The sequence below is a fragment of the Solanum verrucosum genome, unplaced genomic scaffold (genome assembly GCF_900185275.1).
Source record: "Solanum verrucosum unplaced genomic scaffold, falcon-dt-bn FXZP01000060.1, whole genome shotgun sequence".
NCBI classification, from domain to species: Eukaryota; Viridiplantae; Streptophyta; class Magnoliopsida; order Solanales; family Solanaceae; genus Solanum; species Solanum verrucosum.
The window spans coordinates 6,585,171-6,611,300 of NW_026020129.1; the positions used below are offsets into that span (position 1 = coordinate 6,585,171).

The 26,130-nt window shown below is 30.1% G+C and overlaps 3 protein-coding genes across 4 annotated transcripts in view; all 3 read left to right on the top strand.

Annotated features, from left to right (window-relative positions):
• LOC125826377 (uncharacterized) overlaps positions 1-26,130 on the top strand; it is a 103,936-nt gene that overhangs the window by 50,174 nt on the left and 27,632 nt on the right. The gene's annotated exons all lie outside the window — the stretch shown is intronic.
• LOC125826395 (ethylene-responsive transcription factor 5-like) lies at positions 10,511-11,569 on the top strand. The gene has a single exon (XM_049505707.1). The coding sequence runs from the start codon at positions 10,584-10,586 to the stop codon at positions 11,541-11,543; it is 960 nt and encodes a 319-aa protein (XP_049361664.1). The 5' UTR covers positions 10,511-10,583; the 3' UTR covers positions 11,544-11,569.
• On the top strand, positions 20,259-26,080 carry LOC125826374 (plasma membrane ATPase 1-like). 2 transcript variants are annotated; one of them, XM_049505679.1, is made up of 21 exons: positions 20,259-20,318; positions 20,482-20,601; positions 20,701-20,799; positions 21,034-21,171; positions 21,269-21,403; positions 21,484-21,663; positions 21,744-21,950; positions 22,071-22,190; positions 22,611-22,730; positions 22,957-23,079; positions 23,252-23,356; positions 23,439-23,583; positions 23,704-23,868; positions 24,138-24,376; positions 24,475-24,507; positions 24,626-24,707; positions 24,805-24,965; positions 25,047-25,253; positions 25,349-25,534; positions 25,625-25,803; positions 25,908-26,080. In XM_049505679.1, the coding sequence occupies exons 1-21, from the start codon at positions 20,259-20,261 to the stop codon at positions 26,002-26,004; spliced, it is 2,901 nt and encodes a 966-aa protein (XP_049361636.1). In that variant the 3' UTR covers positions 26,005-26,080. The 2 variants fall into 2 exon arrangements, with proteins under 2 accessions (XP_049361636.1, XP_049361637.1); XM_049505680.1 differs by lacking the exons at positions 20,259-20,318; positions 20,482-20,601 and having other exon boundaries at positions 20,716-20,799; positions 22,957-23,088.

Below are 26,130 nucleotides of genomic sequence, written 5' to 3' on the forward strand. Positions count from 1 at the left end.
GAATGGGCCCTGCAGAGCGTGATTCAGATTTAGTCGGAGCTCCAATGTGGGCTCCGAACACCGGATGGAAAACCATATATATATATATATTATGTGTATCACAATTAGTAGTACAAAATTTATTAGGTTGTCCTCCACAATGCCTAGAGCCATCGAATAAAAGTTGCAAGGAGGACTGTGATTGCAAAGCTGTATGTATTGAGTGACATAAAAATATTACATAATTTAATATCGCCAGTTTGCATGTCTGATCCATTTAACCCTAAATTTCTTTGTTATTATGCATATAAAATATAAATGTAGATGATCTCTTTGATCTCACAATGCTCAATATTATTACTCCCAAGTGTTTTTTTAAAATGTGTATTCAGATCGTTTGTTTGATCAAGTTATAAAGTTGTGAAAGAAACTTGAGAACATAATTTGATGGTCTTTTCTTATGAGTACAATTTTTACTTTTATTGAAATTGAGCTAAATTTTGGTACATACATTTGCACGTGTTCATAATCGCCTTGTAACATCAATTGTGTTTGACTTAATTTTAATCTTTCTCGCAAATTACAATGTGGGTACAAGTTAACTAGTTTGGGTATATTAGGAAAATGTGTTTTCTTAATTAGAAAATAAATGTAAAGATTATATATATAAGTATATAACTATATTATATGAGTGAATGTTTGAGGAGGTTAGGGTTAGTCAGTCAATTGACCGATTTGCCCTTCTCCATAAATTTCCTCTATTTTATATTTTATATTTTATATTTTTTTATTTGTTTTCTTATTGATCAATTTGCCCTTCTCCTCAAATTTCATCTATTTTATATTTTATATATTATATTTTTTTATTTGTTTTCTTATTGATCAATTTGCCCTTCTCCTCAAATTTCATCTATTTTACATTTAATATTTCTTTATTTATTTTTCCTTTTTACTATATTATGTAATTTAAAATTAACAAAAAAATTGTACTATAGCTTAGGGTCAGTCGGTTAATTGATCGATTTGCCTTTCTCCTCAAATTTCATCTATTTTATATTTAATATTTATTTATTTATTTTCCTTTTTACTATATTTTGTATTTAATAGTTGACAAAAATATAGTACTATAGCTTAGGGCCAGTCGATTAGTTGATCGATTTGCTCTTCTCCTCAAATTTTCTCTATTTTATATTTAATGTTTTTTTTTATTTTGCTTTTTACTATTATGTATTTGAAAATTAACAAAAAAAAATAGTACTATAAATTACAATATTTAGTATTTCTTCGTTTATTTTATTTCTAGTTTATTATGTATTTAACAATTAGAAAAAATTAGTACTATAAATCACAATAATTAAAAATTTAAAATATTTAAAAAATATATTAAAAATTGGATTAACTTTCAAAATTTCACCTATGCCACATAAATTGAGACAATGAGGTAAGATATACTATTTGAAAAATACGTTAACTAAGAGTACCATAAATCACAATAACCAACACTATAAAAAGTTGATCAACTCTAAAAATTTCACATGTGCCACATAAATCACAATAATTAAAAAATTAAAATATTTAAATAAATATATTAAAAATTGATTAACCCTCAAAATATCACATGTGTCACAAAATATTATTTATAGGGTTGTTCATGGTTATGGTTAAAAAATCAAACAGAACCGCAATCCAATTTAAAAGATCGATATTTGGTTTGGTCAGGTTAGGGGTGGTTTTAAATTTTGAAAACCGATACTATTTGGCTTGATTTTACTATAAAACAACCGCCAAAATAACCTAACCGAACCGATAAATTATATATAAATTTTATAATTATTTATATATTATTCATAAATAAAATATAAATATTTTGTTAAATTTTAATTAACTTAAGTCTGTAACTTTACCATTGAACAACTTTTACATATAGCAAACATCACTACAATAAATTCGATTATCAGGGACAAATAATTTCGTCATTTATAAATCATATTTCGTCACTAAAAATCTTGTGAGACGAAAAATAATTCGTCAATCAGTCGTCACTAAATGTGTGTCGCAAAAAGTATACAAATACGAATTAGTGCTTCGTCACTAAAAATATTATTTAACTACAAAAAGAAAAATCGTTCCCAAATGCTTAAACATTTGTAACAAATTTATTTGTCGTAAAAAGTATATTTTTTTGTAGTTAATAGTATGCTTTGTCACTAAAAAGTTTATTACTGCCGACAAAATTATATCGTCGCTAATTATTTTACTTCAATCAGTGACGACATCAATTGTCTCTAAAGTTATATGTATTTCGTAGTTGAACAAAATCTAATTTCGTCACTAATAACTATATTTTATATTAAAAAATTATTTTGTTCTTAAATGTATTAATTAGGGATAAATTTATTTTTATAAAAAAGGTTAATGTTCCTAGTATCTCCCATCTCAATTTTATTTAACCCCTCCCCAGGAGGGGATCCCACATTATGCTTTCTTGGGGACTGGAACTCAGAACCTTAAGGTTAGAAGTGAGGAATGTTTACCATCCGATCGACTCTCTCTTGTCTCTCATTTTTATTTTATTTTTAACTTCATTCACTTCTTTCAAATTTAATTTCTGTAGAAATAATATATTATATGACTATTTATACACATACACAAATGCATGAAATTTACCACCCACAATTCATTCAAATGTAGATTATATTTTAATTAAACTGTATATTTTTTAATATATCTTTAAATATATTCAGTACGATTCTATCATTTTATTTATTTATTTTATAATTTTTATAAATTATTCAGTACAATTATAAATTTATATAAAATTAAACTTTCGATTTTATTAAAAAAATTTGAATAATCGGTCCAATTCGACCAGTAAATCAATTGTTTTGAAAAACATATTGATACCCATAACTATAGTACTTCATCATAATATATTTGAAATCCTAGTTGGTTCATTTCTTTCATTTGTGCTTTCATTTTTTTAGTTTATTTCAATTTTTCACACTGATGGAAAAAGTTAATAGTCATTAAATATTTCGCACCTTTGCAAAGTCTAAGTTTGTAAGTTGATGTTATCTCTATATAGTTGCTCTACGCACGTATGTGGAATTACTATTAAATATGTACATATTTTTAGGCAGAAGCAAATAGATTGACTTAGTTTATGCAGTTTACCAATCACAAATCAATAGACATTCTAAAAAAATAGCACCAAGACTTGAGAAATTATTTTTTCTATCGTCTTTATCGATAAACGTGTATCAAATAAAAAACAAAAGTGTTAAACCAATAAATATTAGCAATATAGTGGTAGCACCGCAACCCACTCACAGTACTTATAACCTGATTGTATTTTCCATATGATGCATTTTATAATTGCATAATTTAAGAAAATTGATGAATTGAACTTTTTCATTCTTACAAAATCGACCAAATTCGTTGATTTTAATATTTTTCCTCGGTAATTAACGAACGGACTCTGTCTATTTCTTATGAAGCACTTGTATTATTCTTTTTGTAAGTTGTCACTTGTAATTATGAACAATTGTAGGCAAAAAAAATTGTATTTAGCTATGAATTTTTTTCGTAGCAAATAGTTGAATTATTCACTACAAATTTTAAGTCGTCGCTATTTAACACCTTACATATTTTGTGACAATATTTTTGTTGTCAGTAATCACAGATTGATTATAGACAATAAAATATTTGTCACCAATTATTTATATTATTCGTGACGAAAATAAATGTCATAATTAAATCTAAATTTTTATAGCTAAAACTTATAATATTTAACTACGAACTCTAATTTGTCGATATTGTAACAACATAATTTTTTTAGATGAAATTTTTTTGTGTCCAAAAATTAATAAATTTTAAGACAAAATAATTTCTCATGAATTAGATACATTATTTGTGACGAAATAATGTGTCACTGATAACTTTAAATTTGTGACTAAGACTACTTAACAAATGGCGCCGATTAATATTTGGGTGGGAAACTTTAGTGGACAAAACTTTGCTACGGATTTTTATGTTTCGTCACTAGAAGTATGTGTCTCATATATGTAAGCACGAAAAGAAAATTTTGTCACTAAAAATGAACAATTAGTGATGAATTTGATGTCGTAGCTAATAATTTTGTAGCTATATATCATATTTGTATGTTATAGCTATAGTTTGCATAATTGCACTCCATAGCAAATTTTATGTTATGGAGTTTTTGATTTGTATAATTCGCTACAAACATTCAATTTTATACAAATTGTTCAGTTTTGTATAAATTCATTTATACATTGTAATTTGTATAATAGGATTTGTATTTGTATAATTATAAGTGTATAGGACGAAAATATATGTATTTGTATTTGTATATACACTTTTCTCTTGCTTTATACAAATAAAAACACATTTTATACCGAAATGACTAATTGTATACCGAAAATGGCTAATTGTATATCGAATCAGATGGCAAAAAAAAGGATGTTTGCTGCGAATTACAATTAAAATAGGGGAAACTTACATAAATATACTATTTTAAAAAAATATTTACCATTTATAGCAATATCATTTTTTTTTCACTTGATCACTTTTAATACATTTATAATACAATTTTAATACATATTACAAAGAACAATATAATATTCACATATAATACAAGTTTTATTGATGGATAATACATATATCACATATTTTAATACACTTATAATACAATGTGTCAATTTCTTACCAACAAGCATAATATATTTTTAAAAAATAGTTATAATACATATATAGTGCATACATATTTCACTTTTAATACATATTGCAGATTTAACATAGTATTGCTATAAATGGTAATAAATAAAAAGTATCGCTGAAATCAGTAATTATTTAATAAAAGGTACACATCCAAGTAATTTTTCCTTAAAAATAAACTAAGGGCCCGTTTGGCCATGCGATATGGTATCATGATATGAAATCATGATATGGTATCATGATATGGAATCATGAGATGAAATTGAAGGTTTGTTTGGACACATGCGATATGAAATTTTTGTGTTGTATATTTTTTCATAAACATAAAAATCCCATAAGTTGTAAAACTATTAAAATAGCCCCAATTGTTTATTCAATCTTATCAAATAAACAAAAATTATAAAATCGCATAATAAATTATTACAAAGTTATTTGTTCTTCAGTTAAATAATTGTTTCATCTAACTTTAATTTAATTAAAAAAAATTGAACATAAATTGTACTTGATATGTTCATATCTCTCAACTACTCTTACAAATAACCTATAAAGTAGAAAAAAAACATACATTAGTGAGTAAATATTAACTTAGAAGTTAAATGCACTAAGATAAAAATTAACAAACATCACTAACTTCTAACTATTTACAAGAAAAATCAATAGTTAAATATTATTGAATAACGAAATTTTAAAAAGTTACCACAAGTTTGAGTCAAAAACACTTCTAGTAAAATTTAATCAAAAAAATTATAACTAGTCCACTTGACTAAATATTAATAACTAATTGATCAAATTTTCCTAAGTCCTCAATCAATTGGACTTGATATCCTTCAGTCATGTGAACGAACATTTTGCAAATACTAAGATTAAGAAAGTGCGGCACCGCCAATGAAAATTGTCTTTTATCAATATTATGCTTAGTCATAAGATTAAGACGTTTTTTTTATTATGAAAAATCAAAAAAGTATTACTCCCTTTGTTCTCATTTATATTCACCAAATGAATTTCTACTTTATCATTTATATTCACCAAATTTAAAGTGATAATACATTTTATATTGGTGAGAATAATAAATTTTAAAAAGTAATGATGTGATTATAAATTTTATTTACATATGAAACAAATGGTTAGTAGATATAAATGTGGGGTTGTTTTAACAAAATATAAACTCATGGATCAATTATTGTATTAAAATATCTCAAATCATGATATGAAATCACATGGTGATTCCATATCATGGTTTTTGGAGAATATGGTATCACCTCTCATGATATGGAATCATGAGATGAAATCAACGTAAAATCGCATGTCCAAACGCTGATTTCATCTCACGACACCATATCGTGATATGATATCGCATGGGCAAACGCCTACTAAGACTATATCATTTAATTTGAATTAATAGTTTGTTATTTCATACAATTTTTCCTTTACCATTTTCTCAAGCCCAACACTTAAATTTTAGCCCAACTATTACAATCCTAAGTCCAACTCCATCAAAATCATTTACTTTAGTATTTACCTATCCTACCTCACATAAGATAGTCACATTTTCTCTTAATTGAATCACTTTGTTCGTGTAATAATAACTCTAGTATTGCTTAATATAGCTTTCATGTGATTGTTCATGTACTAGATGTTTGTGTCTATCGAGATACGTATATCCTCAAAAAATTTATTACTTTCAAACTGAAAAAATTAGAAAAACTGAACCAAACCGACATTTATTTTTTTCATTTGATTTGGTTTGGTTTTAGAAATTCAAAAAATCGACTAGATTGATTTGGTTTTGATTTACCAATAACTAATTCAAATCGAACCACGAACACCCTTAATTATTTGAAAAGTGCGTTAAACAAATAAAGTAATATATATTGGACCTGGGTTTGCCCGCACTTTTGTATCTAGTATATATGACAATCTTTTAGAGGTATTCTTTTCTTTGTACTACCACAATAATATGTATGGTATGATTCAATTATATTAATATTATTGAGGTATAATACTATATACAGATAGGGATAACATTGTATACAAGACGCTATTTTCATATTTCACTTGTGTGACTATACTGATTATAGGTGTAATTTATTTTCAAAGGTACATTAATATATTTCACACATAGTATAATTCAACATCATAGTAGAAGTATAATGGTATTTTAGGTATAATATTATACATACTTGGTATAATTATTATTTTTAAATATCTATGCAAATTGATTTAAGTTTTTGTGACCTTTTTAATGAAAACCACTTATATATTTTTATGAAAATACCATGTATACATATGATTTAAATATATTTGTGAATGTTTTATGAATAATGAGATATACGGACATAAATAATATGTTAATATCCAAATTTAAAAATTCCAAATAAGCGAATGAAATGAGGAAATATTACATGTACAAAAAAATAGAAAAAAAAAAGACATTAAAAAGGAGAGGAAAAAAAATTAAAAGACAAATATTCTGTCCAAAAAAATAGAAGGAGTGGGATTGATTAATGGGATCCAACAAAAGTTTAGGGATTTTTAATTGAAAGTTAATATTTACTCCCCATGAAATAATAACTAGCTCATACCGCTATTTTTATGCAAATACTTTTTAAATACTGCCAATTAATGTCAATGCTAAGAATTTTTTAGACGATTTTATTTTATTTTTGGTTACTGATCCTCGTATGCTGTAATTCAGTCAAAAACAAAAAATTATTAAAATTTAATTGTCTCAACTTAAAAAATAAGATTTATTCTACTAGTGACGTAAATTAAACCCATCGAAATTTAATCAAACCCAATACCAAACCATTATTAACACTCTTTTTAATTTTAAGAAAGTACTACTCAAAAAATATCTTTAAAGACAATTAATTAACGATAATAACTTAATTTATGCTAAATGTGTATTTCTAGAGCAATTAACACTTTTTGTAAATGTTCTTAAAGACTATATTAGCATTGAATCTTATGACAATTAACTAATGTCGGTAAAGATTTTATCACTCTTTATTAATGCGTATATTTGTTACCGCTAAAAATTATTTTTGCTACCTGGAAAATCGTCTCATTATGGTTTCGTCAGTTTATTCCTTGATTCTTGGAACATTTTGGTGGGAAAAAATCTAGCTAATTATGATATTACATTTATTATATTACCTATCAAAATCTTATATATATTGCAACCATGACATAACAAATTACTCAGAATCAAAAGCACAGTCAATTATGACAAAAAATTTAGTGTTTCTCCTAGTAATAATTGCATATTTGTCAGTATTAAACTTAGCAAATGCTGGAAATTATCTTGGTGATTTGCAGTGCACATTTAATGTTAGGAATTTGAAATGCCTCAAAGATGATGATTGTCTTGATAAATGCCTTGAGCTATATGATAAAAAATTAAATGCTGCTTCTTGTATTGGAGATCCAGGAAATACTGAGCCTAATTGTGTTTGTTGATATAGATGTCATAGAAAGAAGTTTATTTGATTGATATTTATATGTCCATGGAATAATGCTTCGAAATCAGATTGATTTGAAGTTGAAGGTTTGTTCGTATATGCCGTTTAGATATTCAAGTTATATTGTTTTCTCATAAACATGTAACCTTACAAGTTGTGAAAGCTATAAAAATTTCTCCAATTTTTATATATACTCTTACATAATGAGAAAAATGATATTTTTAATCAAGATATCTGAATATTCTTAAGTGTTGCGTTGATAAATCACATATCTTCATGTTTCTTTATAAATAAATATTTGTGACGACAAACTTTCAAATACATAAAATTGTGTTAAGATCCATTAGTTAATAATAGTAGTAACTAGTTGTTCTTTAATTCTTTCACATAGTACGAATTAACAATCTCTCCAAGCCGACCATGAAGTCATTTAATCATGAGATAGATTTATTAATTAAACTAGATTTCATGTTTTTTTAGTATATTGTTTTCATAATACTTCAATATATGTCACTAATTAGTCATTTCTACCACATGGATTAGTATTTAATTAGGTAGAAACTAATGACTTCATATAGAGATTTCACTATCTCCATAATCCATATCAACAATAAAATTAATTAACAATATTCAATGAGAGTAGTTGTTGAAAATAGACCGTTTCAATTATTTAACATTAATGTAATACGAACCAATATTAATTATTAATACGTGACCCTTTGACTCCTTCTTGATTTGTTCAAGATTTAACCAAGGTAATTAAGCTTAACATAGGTACTTAAGAGTATGAACAACCTAACACAATTTCGAAATAAGTTATCTCGCAATTTGATCTCGATCAGAATAAACTTATTATAAAATTACTTATTCATTATTCCTCGTGTCAATCGAGTCGTTAGTATTATTTTTTTTTAAAAAGAAGCTATAATAGACTTTGTGAAGTCAAAAACGAAAATGGCATAAAAATTAAAGAGCAACATTGGACTTTAACCTTTTTTCAAATTCTATTGACTTAGTCCCTTGGATTTGTTCAGATAAAACAACGTGGGAACGTATATGAATTATTTGTGATACTTAAGACCAAAATAACTTTTGATACCTTAAAGTACAAGAATTAATCCCCTTTTCTTCTTTTTCAGAAATTCTTCCCAATGTAAATTAACATAAAAATCAAGATTCTTTCTATATCCAAATGTCAACTTGTGCCATTCTAGAAGCCATTTTTCATTGATATTACCCCCATCAAAGGCAAGAATATATCAATCGTGATCCTAATAAGAAACTTCTTTCTTTCCATATATTTAATACTCCTTCGTCTTAATTTATGCGATATAGTTTGACTTGACACAAAACTTTTTTAATTTGTTTTAAAAAAAATTTGTGGTCTAAAATAAGTTATAGATATAAATCATTTCATTATGAATAAAATTGACATTTAAAAGTTATGTAATTATTCTTTTTGAAACTGACAAAAAAGAAGAACAGTCATATGCATTGAAATAAAAAAAAATTAGTATTTAATTAGCTGATCCAAATTAATATATCCTCGTAAGCAATCATAAAACTTTGTGTTCAAACTTTGATAGCAACTTTTATATTTTAAAAAGGAGATTTCCAAATTCCAATCACTTCCATTATAATGTTAATAATTAATTAATATAAGAATTTGGACTAAGCTAACAAGCTTTAACTTACTCAAATCAGTGTAATACTACTTATAACATATTACATATGCCATCAATTTATTAATTTTGATTTTAATTTTTACCAGCTAATTAAAGATATAATAATCATTCGAAAACAACATTTTTTCGGGCCATACAGGGGTGGGTCTAGAGGATAGCAACTAGCGAACTCTCTCGATAAAAAATTACATAAGGTAAGAAATTGGCTCACGATGATTACAAGGTTCAAAATAATACGTTGTCATTGTTGTTGGATTATGCAATAATTATTGCTTAACTAATGATGATCTTAGCACTCACTTACTATTTATTTTTTATCAATAATCCTGGAAATACCTAGGAAAGAAACTTACAACGGTACAAACTAACAAATTTGAAAAGGACAACGTGGTTAAATTTACCTCATGACTAAATCTGTACCGTTCATCTTGCATGTCCTACAAAAAAAACAAAAGATCGAACGGTTCAGAAACAAAAGAAGACCCAATCTGCTTTGAAAAATACTCTATTATAAAGTCATCCGCTATTTGACCGAAGCTTCGTTTAAGTACCACAAAGGAAGCTTCAAACTATATAACAACAAAATTATCTTTTTAGAAGAGTTCTTATATATATATAGTCTCATATTCCACTCGTCATCACAACACTTACAAACATCAATACTAAAATTCATCTTTCTCTTTCAGTTTGTTTTCTATACTTTTTCCTATACTTTTCGATCTCGATGGAATATGTTGATGAATTTTTCGCTTTAGAGAAAATCAGAACTCATCTTCTCGGAGAATTTTCACCGAAAACATTGAAATTTGGGGCGGAATTAACGAGTAGTAAGTGTAGTGATACTGTGACGGAGAGTTGTAATTCTGAATCTGCTAGTTCTGATTCTCTTCCATTTGATTTTTTCTTCGATATTGAAGCTGATTTCTTTCAATTTGGAACTGGAGTTTCTAATTCGACCTCCGAATCAGCTAATTCGGTGCATAATCGAACAGATTTTGTTAAAATTGAATCGGAGCCGTCGATTTCGAGCTCTGATTATGAGGAGAATCAGAGCAAATGCTTTCAGGTTAAATCGGAACCTCAAGTATTCATCGATCTTACTTCACCGAAATTGAGTAGCGCTAGTGATCGGAAACCTTCACTGAAAATTGATTTACCTCCGGTGAAGAAATATGAATGGATCGATTTTGGTAATTCGGCTCACTCGAATCCGATTGTTTCGGTTCCCGTGAAACAGATAAGGAAAGCTGAAGAGAAGAGGAATTACAGAGGAGTGCGACAGCGGCCATGGGGAAAGTATGCGGCGGAGATCCGAGATCCGAGACGCCGTGGTTCTAGAGTTTGGCTTGGAACATTTGATACAGCAATTGAAGCGGCGAAGGCTTATGATAAAGCTGCATTTACGATGCGAGGAAGTAAAGCGATACTGAATTTTCCTTTGGAGGTAGGGAAGACTCTGTCGTATTCAAGCTCCGCCGTGGAAGGCGGCGTGAAGCGGCGGAGAGATTCGGCGGAAACTGAAGAAGGGAAGGTAGTGAAGAAGTGTAAGGAAGAGGAGTCATGGCCATTAACGCCGTCAAGTTGGAATTTCGTTTTTGAACAGAATTGTAACGGAATGTTTAACCTCCCTCCATTATCACCCTTATCTCCTCACCTTGGCTGTTCGCAGCTAATTCAAATATGAGTGCAATACATGATATTATGAATCTAGTTTAGGATTGTATGTATATGAATGAACTTTTATAAACAAATTACCTACTTGTTTTTACTTCAATACTATCTTTCGTGTCTATTGCTTTTATAAGTATTGAAGATTCATACAACAACGACAACATATTTAGTGTAGTTGTGCAAGATGTTCGAACATTGAACCTTTGAGCTGAATTTGAACATCCTTATCATCTTCCCTCGATGTTTGATATTCGTTTTGAAATTCTAACTCATTCAAATTTGTGTCACGTAAGATATATTAGAGGGAGAACCGTTTCCTATTGTCATTTTTCCCATACCCAAACTGTAAATTAGGTAGGTTGGATTTCCTTCTATAGTTGTTCGATTTTAAAATTCTTTATTTAGGCTAAAATTCATGATTTAATTTCTTATAGCATATATTATTGACATCCTTGGTAAGTTTAATTTCACCTCTAAATGGGAGTCTTGTTTAATATGTTTTCATCTTACTATTTTTAGCTGGAAAGATAGTTCCTGGTAATCGCAAAAAGAAATATCATCCCAATGGACAGTCGAGGATCTCTCATAAATAATCTTTCTACATTCACGAGATAGTGCTAAACTCTGCATACTTTCTACCTTCTTTAGATTTTACTTATGAATTTCACTGGATATATTGTACGTTGTTGTAACAGTGCTACATTACACATACGTAACCAAGTTTATAAGTTTTCATCGAACATTACTTGTGCACAAACCAAAATAATGAACTCGAACAAGTATTGGAATATAGTTTACCCTTAGCTTTTCCCTAAAGTGCAAGCAAACAATGGATTTCTAGAAGTAAAGCAAAAGTATAATGTTCGAGAAATACTCAACAGAGAAGAAATAAAAACGTGTTACGTTTACCGTGTACATCAATAATTACTTGAGGAAACTGCAATTTCAATTTTCAAAGTCAAAAGAGATAAAAATTGCAAAAGTCTATCTATCTAAAAAAAACATTACTAGTACTTCGTATTACTGTACTTATTTTTTATTAATAAGAAGATGTCAACGTGGCAACAAAGAAGAGCAAGTGAAATAGATTGTTTGAACTAATCAGAATTGTGGTGCGGTAATAAGTACTCATTCATCCTTAATCAAGGCTTTGAGTTTGAGTTCTTTTGTGTACGGATGTGCCTTCGTTAGAAAATGCTTTATCTCTCAATGTGAAATTTTCCAACTCAAATCTTCAATATAGATATCGAACAACAAATATAAAAATAATAAAAAAAGAAATCGATCGTTTGACTGCAATTAATGATACTTAGTAATATAAATTCAAAATACTTTGTCAAAATTAAGAACCTCTAAGGCTCTAACCCAAACAAAAAAGATATTTCAAAGTTATTCACATGGTTCTAAAATTCTTTCAATCAAAATACTTTGTCAAAATTAAGAACCTCTAAGGCTCTAACCCAAACAAAAAAGATATTTCAAAGTTATTCACATGGTTCTAAAATTCTTTCAATCAAAATACTTTGTCAAAATTAAGAACCTCTAAGGCTCTAACCCAAACAAAAAAGATATTTCAAAGTTATTCACATGGTTCTAAAATTCTTTCAATCAAAATACTTTGTCAAAATTAAGAACCTCTAAGGCTCTAACCCAAACAAAAAAGATATTTCAAAGTTATTCACATGGTTCTAAAATTCTTTCAATATTGAGTGAGTTTTTCAATTTTAATATTTTACTGGATAAATTTAAAGGACTATACACATTTTCAATTTATAAACATGAAATTGAAAATTCTTCTTATATTTTTTAAACAGTTAAACTAAGACGCTTAAGTTGAGATAAAAGAATTAATAGTAATTTATCTCGCTCTCTCCACTTTTACTTATTGATTATACTAAAACTATATGTCTAATTTAAAAAATTAAAAGATAACTTATCATTTATTTTATAATATATTCTTATTATTAATCATAGTTAATTTTCAATATATATCTCAAAATATTAATTTCATAAAATTATTGTTCTATTTAATGCTTCGAATGCGTCAAAACGGAGGAAGCATAACTTATTACGTTTACTCCAAGAAAGACATGTTTATCAATTTCTTAGGGAGACTGTTGATAAATTCAGAATTTTCATTAAACAATTTAATATTTATTATACATATATAATATAAATTTAATTTTATATCGATAATGTAATTTTCTATCAAAAATATTCGAATGAACACCTCAATTCTTGCTAGCTCGGCCCCTAATTATTATCGGTGGTTATGTTAGCATCTGCATGTTATTTGTCTCTGACTATTTTTGTGCTTTGCTGTTACGTTGAACGAAAGACAACGAAAGGGGTCTCCATGCATGTATTATTTCATTGTTGGTGGTGTCAAATTTTTCCTAATATTTTTTTAATCTCTATTCTATTATATTAATAAAATTTGGGGCCTTTAATTTATTTTGTTGACTTTGGACACATTTATCATGTTGTTTGACTTAAACAAATCACCGGTCTTTTTTTGCTTCCGCCTCCCAATGTTCGAAATCCACATTAGAGTCTTGATTAAATTTGAATTGCACATTGTAGGATCTATTTGAAGGTGGCGCAGAGGCGTATTTAGGATTTTGAGATGATGAATGCATTGTTATAAAAAGGTTGATCTATGATATAAATTTGATCGATTCGACATTTAGGTTTTTACTATTGAAAACCGTTAAAATTTTAAAATTATAGGTCTAAAATTAATATATATATATATATATATATACCAACTACGACTTGGAGAAGTGTTATCTAATTTTAGAAAGAAAAATAAAACAAGATAACTATAAAATTCAAATTTATAACCTTGTGGAGAGAGGTGCACCTAATCATAATCGCATTATGTGATACTTCAAGTGTGGGTTCACACTTCCATATTTCAATATATTTTTTAAAAAATATAACACTATTATATATGATCTCGGGAGGGGACCATGGGTTCACGTGAACCCGGTGACCACCCCCCTAGATACGCCTCTGGACTGGCGCTCCCAACAAGATTTTCTCCATAACCACGGCTCGAACAGGAGACATCTGGTTAAGAGTGAATCAGTCTCATCACTGCACCACAACCCAACATTCAACTCAACTTGACTATTACTAAGTAGTTTTAAGTTGGTGGCTCTCTTTTTTTTCCTTTTTATATCTCTCTCTCTTGTACTTCTTCCGTTTTAGTTTAATTTTTTATGTTTGATTAGATAAGAGTTTAAGAAAATAAATAAATAAATTTTATCGTCGTTTATTTTTGTAATTTATGAAACTTCTAGACCGAATCTAATATTGTCATTAATATATGTATGAGTGCTGCATTACTCCTGAATCTAATATTGTTCCAAAGGACAATTTTTCGACTATATATACTGACACACTTAAAATAATAGAAACAAAAATCTGAGTGATGACCTAAAAAGGGTATTTGCGTATATCAACTATTATAATTGTGGAAATTACACTTGATGAACTTAAAAATAAATAATTTTACAGCTTTGACCATGCTTGCCTCATGAGATAACTGGTAAAAATTTAAAATTGGTTAACGTTAATGTTTTGTACCTAAGGCAAACGGGATCAAAAGTTCAACATTACACCCCTCGAAAGTTATTCATGACTTTGGGCCAAACCAAAATGTGGGCCGCACCATATTAAAGTTTGGGCTGAGTAGGAAAGCTACATATGAACAAAGTTTGGAAGGTTATAGGTCCTTTTCATGATATTTGATTTAAGGAATTACACTCATTAGATAAAGTATTTACCCAAAAAAGGATCCAACCCAATGTAATTATTTTGATTGGACCAAAAACTCAAAATAATTTACGTGATTACACCCTTTGGTTTTATTCATTGAACCACTGCTAATACCATTTGATGGTATATATATATATACTTTAATAGTATCAAGCACTAATGAAACAATCTTTTCATTGAAACATTGTATGTTCCTCCTTGATGTCATCAGATGGTATCAAGCAATAAACTAATTAGTAGTTAAAACAGGGGATACAAAAGTAATGGGGTAGTCACTGATAAATAGATTCTTTTTTGGGGTGAGTATTCTTTTCCCTTTGATTTAATTATTTAACTTTTCTAACTTTTATTTGTTTGTTAGATTATTAGAATGGTCAAAGTAAAGGATGAACAAAACATATTGGATAATCAGATGCTTAACAAAGTTTTAATGTCTCATTATGCTTCTTGCCTCCTTTAAAACAAATTAAGAAGTTGATATGCAACATCTTAACGCATATGGTGTCTTTGTATGGTACTATTCAATAAAGATCGATAAAACAAAAGCTCTCAAGCAATAATTTAATTCCTTGTGCCAATCATATTTTCTAAGAATCCATCATTGGATCCCTCTAAGAATTTCTTGTTACCATTTTATGTGTCTTTTTTCTCCTTATTTTTATTCTCTAGAAATTATCCCCATATATTAATTAAAACTCGAGGCTTGTCTTATAATTTTTCTTTATTTTATTCGTATTAAATCAAGGGAAACTTTCAAAAACACTTCTTCGCTACAGTTTCACTATTACAATTAGCAGCTATACTTTGATTTGCAACACATTTTTATTAGTTGATTTTTTTGAGGGTTTCAGAGAAAAACATATAAATACTAACTGATTTGTATCAAAATGAATACATATTAGGAGGAGGGAGGCGAGCGAGATCGAGAGGGGATAGAGTGGACGAATACATGTTGTATTCGTTGTATGACGAATACAATTGATACATAATACAAATACAGTTGATACAAAGCACACATATAGTTTTTCGTAGGGGTGTACATGACCGGGTTGGTTCGGATTTTTCAAATATCAAATCAAACCATTTGTATATGATTTTTAGATCTATAAACCAAACCAAACCAATAAAATTCGGGTTTTTCAACCTCGGGTTTTTTCGGATTTTTCCGGTAAAGTATTCATACAAACATATAATTTACTTGTACTTCAAATATTTCTTTAGTCCTACCAAACTGCAACTATCTAAGGTGTTTCTTAAGAAAATAACACAAAATATAATATGAGTAATGACACTAAAATATCCAACAAAACAACAATAATAATGAAATAATGTAAAATAAATATTGCAAATTAACAAGTCATAATGAAAATGATCATAATTTAAAAGTACTAAATCATGCTAAAATAAGTTTAATAAGTATTAGTTACATGACTAAATATTAAAGGAAATTAAAATTAGATTATGTATTTGAATTGTCTAAACCAATGTAAAATCAAAGAACAAATATTCAATATTATTGTCATTCTTAGTGTTGAATTGATTTTCTTTTTGCATTAGTATTAATTTAATTTTGATTTAAGCTTTATTATAATTACCAACATCTGTGGACTATAATCTTCATTGAACCATTCAGAATTCTAAGTTTCAAACTTGAAATAATATATTAAAAGATAAAAACTATGAAAAAGTTTAAGAAGTATTTAAAAATTATATCAAAGTAAATATTTTATGTCTAAAATAAAGTTTTAAAATTATATATATAAAGTCGGTTGGTTTGGTCTTGGGTTGATTTTTTTAGCTAAAACCAAACCAACCCAAATATAGTCGGATTTTTTTTTTCAATACCAAACCAAGTCAAACCAACCACTAGTCAGGTTTTTTTTCTCGGTTTGACTCGGTTCGCGGTTTGGTTCGGTTTTCGATTCGGTTTTGTACACCCCTAGTTTTTCGATTACAATTGATATAAATTACAAATCTCTCACCTATATTTAATTGCAGTGATACATAATACATTTGAAGGAACGGATGAATGCATATTGCATTCGTATGAATCACAAATACAATTGATACAAAATACAAATATAGTCGATACAAAATACAAAAATAGTTTTTCAAACAATTGATATAAAATACAAATCTCTCACCTATTTTTGATAGAATATAATTGATATATAATAATTTCTTCTTATTGGTAGGGGCGAGGGGGGGGGGGGGGAGTGCAGTGAGAGGAGAGAGGCAATGGAGAGAGGGAGAGAAGAGAAAAAAATGCTATAAAATCCTACATATAACTATGGATTGTAATATTTTAAACTATAATAATTTATCATAAATACATATCAATGTTTGTCTTGTTGCGTAATTTTCTCTTAAATCAATACATGTATTGTAGGTAGAATAGATTAAAATAAATAAATATGAGGACATCTAGTTTAGAAAAATATGTACAAATTACAAAGTATATACTTTATATTAAGTATAATATAATATACAATATACAACATATATATTAATAATGTATACTTTGATTATATTGATAAACTTATTATTCGATGTATATATATCCGTAACTTTCTCTTAAAATATTTTATTTAACAAGAAGGTACAACTGTGTACAACTCATTAAGTTTTGTACTATCATTTAAGTGGTATTCTTTGGAGATAGTGATCTTACTAGATACTCCTAATTGATTGCAAGTACAATATTGTTATTGTTCTTGCCACTTAGGCACCAATAAAAAATCTCTCTCGACAAAGATGAATAATTAAATAAAAAGGATCCCAAAATTGTTAGAATATGTTTTATATAGCAAGATATGTTTAATTGATTCATGAATATGTATTGGATGGACACAAAAGATTGTAACTATCAATACAAGTATGGGTAAAGTTTTAACTGTGAACTCAATTATTATTACATGCTAATATGAGGTTCTTGTATATTTCATAAATTTCAAATTCTTAATTATTTGTGCCAACAAGTCTCGTATGGAGGTAAAACTATTTATAACAAAAGTAATTTCATATTAAATCTCAAACACGAAAAATTTATATTTTCCCATTTTATGCAGAAAAATCTAAGTAGGCACTATTTGGACATGATTTTAAATCATTTATCTGAATTCAGGTTGATTCGAACTTAGAAATCTTATTTGTACATAGTTGTAGTTCACTACAAGAAAACTGTGAATTACATGGGGATTTTTTTGGGAATTAGTATGAAAATTCGCAGGAATAAGTTTCCTGCGAATTTTCATACTAATTCCCAGGAAAATTCCCATGTAATTCACACTTTTTTTGTAGTGGTTTTTTCTCATAAATATGAAATACAATAATATGTGAAAAAACTTTTCTAATTTTTACAATCTTATTAAATGAGCAAATCATAATTCAAAAGGTGTCGAATATCTTAAGACGCCGTATTACTAGACTATGTTTCTTTTATAAATAAATACTAGTGATTACATACTATTATAAACTTTCAAATTAATAGAATTTTACAAAGATCGACTAGTCCAATAAATTGTCAATAATAGTAATTAACTATTCTTTAATATAACTTTTCGACATTGTGTATTTAATCTCTTCGTGCCGAGCATACAATTTAATTTAATTTTTGTAAAATTTAAAATTATGAACTTTTAAAAAATATATATATAAACTTATTGTCTAAGTTTTAATTTTTCTTTTTTTTAAAAAAAGTTTGAAATCAAAATTTCAAATTACTTTAGGGATTAAAGCTGTTAGAGATAGCACAAAGTGGAAATTCCTTTTAATTTGGGCAGTGGTGAGATTCGATTTCAGAACTCTTGCTTGCTCTGACACCATGTTGAAGTGTGTGACCAACTTATCTAAAGGTTTAAACTATTAGAAAGAGCACATTTTTATTAGTTAATGATATTCCCAACAAAAATAGATATAAAATGATAAATTATTTACTGGACAGTATGGTACATAATGCACTTGGTTGTTTGATTTTATTATCACACATTGAATTTGTAATAGTGCCAAAAACATTTGCAGTTACCAAACAAACTTTCAAAATTTCTTTGCTCCTTCCTATGGTAATAACAAAACTGTAAAATGCAAAAAAAAAAAAAAAAAAAAAAAAAGTGAAAGAAGAGAGGCATGAATGCTTTGTTGACGGAGGTTTAGAAGCTTAGTATAGTAACTCATTATGTGTTGTCATTTGAGAAATTCCCAATGCATTTTGTTAAAGATACAAACAATGCTGTTTTTCCCTTATTTATTCCATGGAGATATCTACTTCATTCCTCCTTCCTCTCTCAATTCACCGCGGTATGCTTTTTCTTAATTTCTCTACACTTCATGCAATAGAAATCCCATGTGGTTGTTTCCTCGACAACAATTTAAGTTATATACACTGACAGTAGTATAAGATACTTGGCCTAGTTTAAATGTGATAGTAGTATAAGTTCAACTCTTTCAAGAATGTTTATGGTTTGCTATTTGTTATGAATAATACATTTTCATGAATAAGTGCTAGAATCTGATGCATTTAGAATTTTGAGCTACAGAAATTTGTGTGTAGCTTTAAAGTATACTCTCAAAGATTAAACAGTTGGTTTAATGAAAAATTATCAAATGTTATATTGTTATTTAGCTAAAGTTAAGGAAAAATAAACCTTTTTAATCGAATAGTCTTGATGTTATTTCAGCTGTAAAAAGTTTTACATTTGTCAGGTCATGTAAAAGTAATTACAGATAACTTTTTATAGCAAGCATAGATTGCAAAACATGGTGAATGACCTGTTACAACATGTAAAATTACACCGATAATGTGAGTCCGTATACGTCTTGTTTACCATTCATATTCTTCAATCTCTTGCAAGGTTTATGTTAAAAGTGATTTAATGGAACATGCATTTTCCAAAATGTAGATCTTTTACTAATCGTTGGCTGAGGGGTTCAATAAATTGAACTTAGCATGGGCACAGAAAAGACAACCACTACTCTGGAGGCGATCAACAATGAGACTGTTGATCTGGTAAAATTTAGTTTTAAGTATTACTACAAAGCAATGACTTGTACTAAATGATGCAGACTAATTAATGTATTGTGTCTAATTCTCGATACAAGTATTAGTCGTGACGAAAAAAACTGTTAATGAGAATGTTCTGAACTTAATCTATTGTATATTCACTTGACAGGAAAACATTCCTATTAAGGAGGTTTTCGAGAATCTGAAATGTACAGAAGAGGGACTCAACTCCGCGGAGGTTGAGAAACGTTTAAATGTGTTTGGTCATAACAAACTCGAAGAGAAAAAGGTCTCTCATCTTCAATATATACAATCCAGTTCCGCCTTTGAAGAAAATTTTCTAATTTGTATATCTAAATATATAGCTTTTCCACCCTGCATTTGACAGGAGAGTAAAATACTGAAGTTTTTGGGATTCATGTGGAATCCTCTTTCATGGGTAATGGAAGCAGCAGCAATCATGGCTCTTTTTCTTCCACATGGAAAGGTACATTACTTTGTGTTTGCTACAAATTTGCATTAATTAACTTTTTTTTGAGTCGAGGGTCTGTCGGAAACAACCTCTCTACCTTGCAAAGGTAGGGGTAAGGTCTGCGTACATCCTACCCTCCTCAGATCTCACTTGTGGGATTACACTGTGTACGTTGTTGTTGTTGTCGTCTTCAAGATCATACAAGAATTTAGTAATAACTGATGTTTGTTGTATTATTTTTTGTTACAGCACAAGGGAGTTGATTATCAAGACTTTGTTGGCATTGTTGCACTACTAATCATAAACTCAACAATTAGTTTTATGGAAGAGAATAACGCTGGAAATGCGGCTGCTGCTCTTATGGCTCGGTTAGCTCCAAAAGCCAAGGTCAGATAATTAGTAGCTCGAAATACCATGACTTCTTCATGTAATTATAAGGTTGCAATAGACTAATAATCCAAGAATATTCATTCATATGTATCAGGTTTTACGGGATGGGAAATGGAATGAAGAGGATGCAGCTGTGTTGGTTCCTGGAGACATCATTAGCATAAAACTCGGGGATATAATTCCAGCTGATGCACGTCTACTTAACGGTGATCCATTGAAAATTGATCAGGTATCAGTTGAATCATTGGTCTATGTCACTAGCAACTTGGCCTGAATGATTGGTTTTTAATTAAGCATATTTCTCTGCAGTCTGCTCTTACAGGAGAGTCACTTCCAGTTACCAAAAATCCCGGTGATGGTGTATACTCTGGGTCAACATGTAAACAAGGTGAAATAGAAGCTGTTGTTATTGCTACCGGAGTTCACACTTTCTTTGGAAAGGCTGCTCATCTCGTGGAAAATACTACACACGTTGGACATTTTCAGAAGGTGAGGAGCACATATATTCTACTCGTAATTCCTTTATGCTAGTACCGAAAGTCATAACTAATCTTATTTGATGGTTTCAGGTATTAACTTCTATTGGTAACTTTTGCATCTGCTCAATTGCAACTGGTATGATCATTGAGCTCATTGTAATATTTGGGGGACAACATCGACATCCTCGTGAAGCTGTTGACAGCCTTCTTGTTCTGCTCATTGGTGGAATTCCCATTGCCATGCCAACAGTTCTCTCCGTAACTATGGCAATTGGTTCTCATCGATTATCTCAGCAGGTATGTTGAGTTCTCGGTGTAATATATCAATTTTGTAGATATGAAGAAAGTTTAAAATGTTTCTAGAGTATTTGAAATTTTTAATAACTGACAAGTAACTGATACCACATATAAATGCAGGGAGCTATCACAAAGAGAATGACAGCTATAGAGGAGATGGCGGGGATGGATGTCTTGTGCAGTGACAAAACTGGCACTCTAACTTTAAACAAATTATCAGTGGACAAAAATCTGATTGCGGTGGTCCTTAAATCCTCTTTTAAAAGCTTTTTGTCAGATGTGCATCACTAAAACTAAACTGATACTATCATAAGTATAGTCTCGTAACGATAATCATTAGATGGGAGTGTCTATGTACCTTTGCAAAATCGATTCTGGAACACATATCAGAAATCCTATTGTACTGATAGTGCAAAAATGTGATATAATCAGTACTTATTTGGTAACTTTTTTTTATTGTGTTGCCTTGAGAAATCAAAATGTCAAAACTAGTTGAATAGTGATATAAAATTACAACCTTCACCTCATGGCATAAGATAGTCCTTAGATTCATCTATTGCATTTGTCCTGAGCAACCGGAAGTTTTTCATCAAGCTATATTGATCACTGATCAGTGCATTTTGTGAACCAAAAGTTGTTGATTTCAATCGAATTTTTTAGGTTTTCGCGGAAGATGTTGAAAAGGATATGGTAGTTTTGATGGCCGCCAGAGCTTCCAGGCTGGAGAACCAAGATGCAATTGATACTGCGATAGTATCCATGCTTGCTGACCCTAAGGAGGTACATGCTGCAACTGTTCGGCTTTTACTCTCTTCGTCCTCAAGCAACTTGAAAAAATGTACACTTCTATATAGAACTTTTTTAAAGCATTTCTGATGCATTTGAGTGGACAAGAACCCTCTCATGCAAGTCTCTCTTTAGCTACTAAACTTTTATGCAACTCTTTTATCAATTTGTTACTGTGAAAAAGACTAATATTGTTCTATTTGACTGATTTTCATGGAAGGCACGAGCTGGTATCACAGAGGTTCATTTCCTTCCGTTCAATCCAACTGATAAGAGGACAGCTCTTACCTACCTAGACAGCGCCGGTAAAATGCACAGAGTGAGCAAAGGTGCTCCAGAGCAGGTAGTGGCTGTATGCTTTTAATAATTAATATCAGTTTTCAGTCAATTTAGAGAACAGGACAGTTAAGATTGTGATTTTTGGTTCGTATCCATCACAACGGTGGAATGCAGTACTCATAGTTATTCTAACACTTATTAAAGTCTTCCTATCATATATTCTCTGTAACTTTTAGATTTTGAACCTGGCTTGGAACAAATCAGACATTAAAAATAGAGTACATTCAGTGATAGATAAGTTTGCTGAGCGTGGGCTTCGATCTCTTGCAGTCGCTCGCCAGGTAATTAGGCCACTGACTTGTCAATTTCAGTGAAGTTATTATTTACAAGATGATGACTGTTGTGAGTATATTCTTCCTATAGGAAGTACCAGAAGGTACAAAGGATAGTCCTGGTGGCCTTTGGGAATTTGTTGGTCTCCTCCCTCTATTCGATCCACCACGTCATGACAGTGCTGAAACAATTAGAAGAGCTCTTGAACTTGGAGTTAGTGTTAAGATGATTACAGGTTTGCTCAACAGATAGTCCTTTTACAGTGTTAACTTTTCTCGCTATAATGCAAAACAGCTGTTAATTCTCAACTGGTGTTTGGACTCATATTCTAGCTGACTTGTGGAATTATTACCAGGTGACCAGTTAGCTATAGGTAAAGAAACTGGGAGACGTCTTGGGATGGGAACGAACATGTATCCTTCATCATTTTTGCTTGGAGAACAAAAGGATTCCTCAGCTGCAGTCCTTCCAATTGAAGAACTCATTGAAAGCGCTGATGGATTTGCCGGTGTCTTTCCTGGTAAGTAGAACAAATTACTCCCTATGTTTCAATTTGTTTGTCTTACTTTCCTTATAGTACATTTACAAAAGAATGCCTCTTTCCTTTTTTCGGCAACTTTTAGTTTTCAACTTTCCACCTGACATGTTTATGACCACAAGATTCAAAACTCTTCTTTACTTTCTTAAACTTCGTGCAAGTCAAAACCAGATATATAAATTGAAATGGGGGGAGTAGAGACTTTGAGATCCTTATTTTGTATCATAATCTGTATATGTTACTCCTTGCAGAGCACAAGTACGAAATCGTGAGAATCTTACAAAGCAGGAAACACATTTGTGGTATGACTGGTGATGGAGTAAATGATGCACCTGCACTGAAGAAAGCCGATATAGGAATTGCTGTAGCAGATGCAACAGATGCAGCTCGGGGTGCTTCAGATATAGTTCTGACTGAACCAGGACTAAGTGTTATTATCCATGCTGTATTGACAAGCCGTGCCATTTTCCAGAGGATGAAAAATTACACAGTTAATAAAAACTCCACTTCATCCCACAAAGAAAATTAAACTAGTACTTTTAAGTATATATTTACATAGTACTAATTCTTAATCTTTCATTTGTCCAGATATATGCAGTGTCCATCACAATCCGTATTGTGGTAAGTTAGCCTTAGTCATTACATTCTGGAACCTGAACTATATGCGCAATAAAAGAAGGAGAACATATTCCTTCCTCTCTTTTGCAAAATGTAACTCATGTTTGTGATGATCAAACAGTTAGGATTCATGTTGCTGACTGCATTTTGGAAATTCAATTTTCCCCCATTTATGGTCCTTGTCATTGCCATTCTTAATGACGGTGAGGGCTCACACGCGTCTTGTCATTTCATAACTTTGCAAGATTGATGATATTATATTCTTCGTTTGTTTATTGAACAATCGTAAATTGTTTGCAGGCACAATCATGACTATATCCAAGGACAGAGTCAAGCCATCTCCACTTCCTGACAGTTGGAAGCTCAGTGAAATATTTGCAATAGGAATTGTGCTAGGCAGTTACCTCGCCTTGATGACCGCTTTATTCTTCTATTTAACTTTTGAGACTAGCTTCTTCGCGGTACTTTCCCCTTGTTACATCTATGCCACTTTAATAACTATTGAACAATGAATTAAGCTGATCATGCTCCTTTTTCTTCAGAACGCCTTTCACGTGACAGATTTCAACAAACATATTCCAGAAAATAAGGTCATCACTGATTCTCTAAATGCAAAACTAGCTTCAGCTGTATATCTCCAAGTTAGCACCATCAGCCAAGCATTGATCTTTGTTACACGGTCCCGAGGATGGTCATTCATGGAAAGACCTGGCCTACTCCTTGTTGTTGCCTTTATTGTTGCTCAGTTGGTAAGTATTTCCCTTCTTCATTCTCCTTTCATCTAGTGGACCAACACGCGATTTATCTATAGGGGTCTCATTTTCGCTCATCGTTTCTATTGCAGGTTGCAACTTTTATGTCTGCTATGGTTACATCTGTTAAATTTGCTGGTATTGAGAAGATCGGATGGAGATGGACCGGTGTGATTTGGTTGTTTAATATTATTACATATTTTCTCCTTGATCCCATCAAATTTGCTGTTCGATATGCTCTCAGTGGTAGAGCCTGGGGATTACTACTGAACCAAAAGGTAAGCAACTTCATATCCTTCTTCACAAAGCCATACATTACTTTGATTCTAGACATACAACATATAATGTAACGTATTTGCATTTATCAGACGGCTTTCACCAACAGAAAGGACTTTGGTAAGGAAGCTCGCGAAGCAGCATGGGCTGCTGAACAGAGGACAATTCATGGCCTTCAATCTGTAGAAACTAAAACATTTCCAGAGAATTACACTTTCAAGGAGATCAGTGTAATGGCTGAGGAAGCAAAAAGGCGCGCAGATATTGCAAGGTAAACACCCTTGTTCCTTTCAACCTTATAATCTCAAATTAGAAGCTTAACTTGCCTACATTTGATTGTTATCGATCTTTTAATTGTATCGTTCTACTTAACAGGTTGAGGGAACTTCACACACTTAAAGGGAAGGTAGAGTCATTTGCAAAGCTTAGAGGATTAGATGTTGATCATGTCAATCCACATTACACCGTGTAACGAGAGGAGAGTCTTCAGATATCATTCCCCTTTTCTCATTTGTGGAGCTCTTCGCCTTGTTTTCGTTTGCAGTTTTAGTTTTATCAGTTGCTCAATTTGTCAAATAAGCTAAGCTTTTTTCAAACT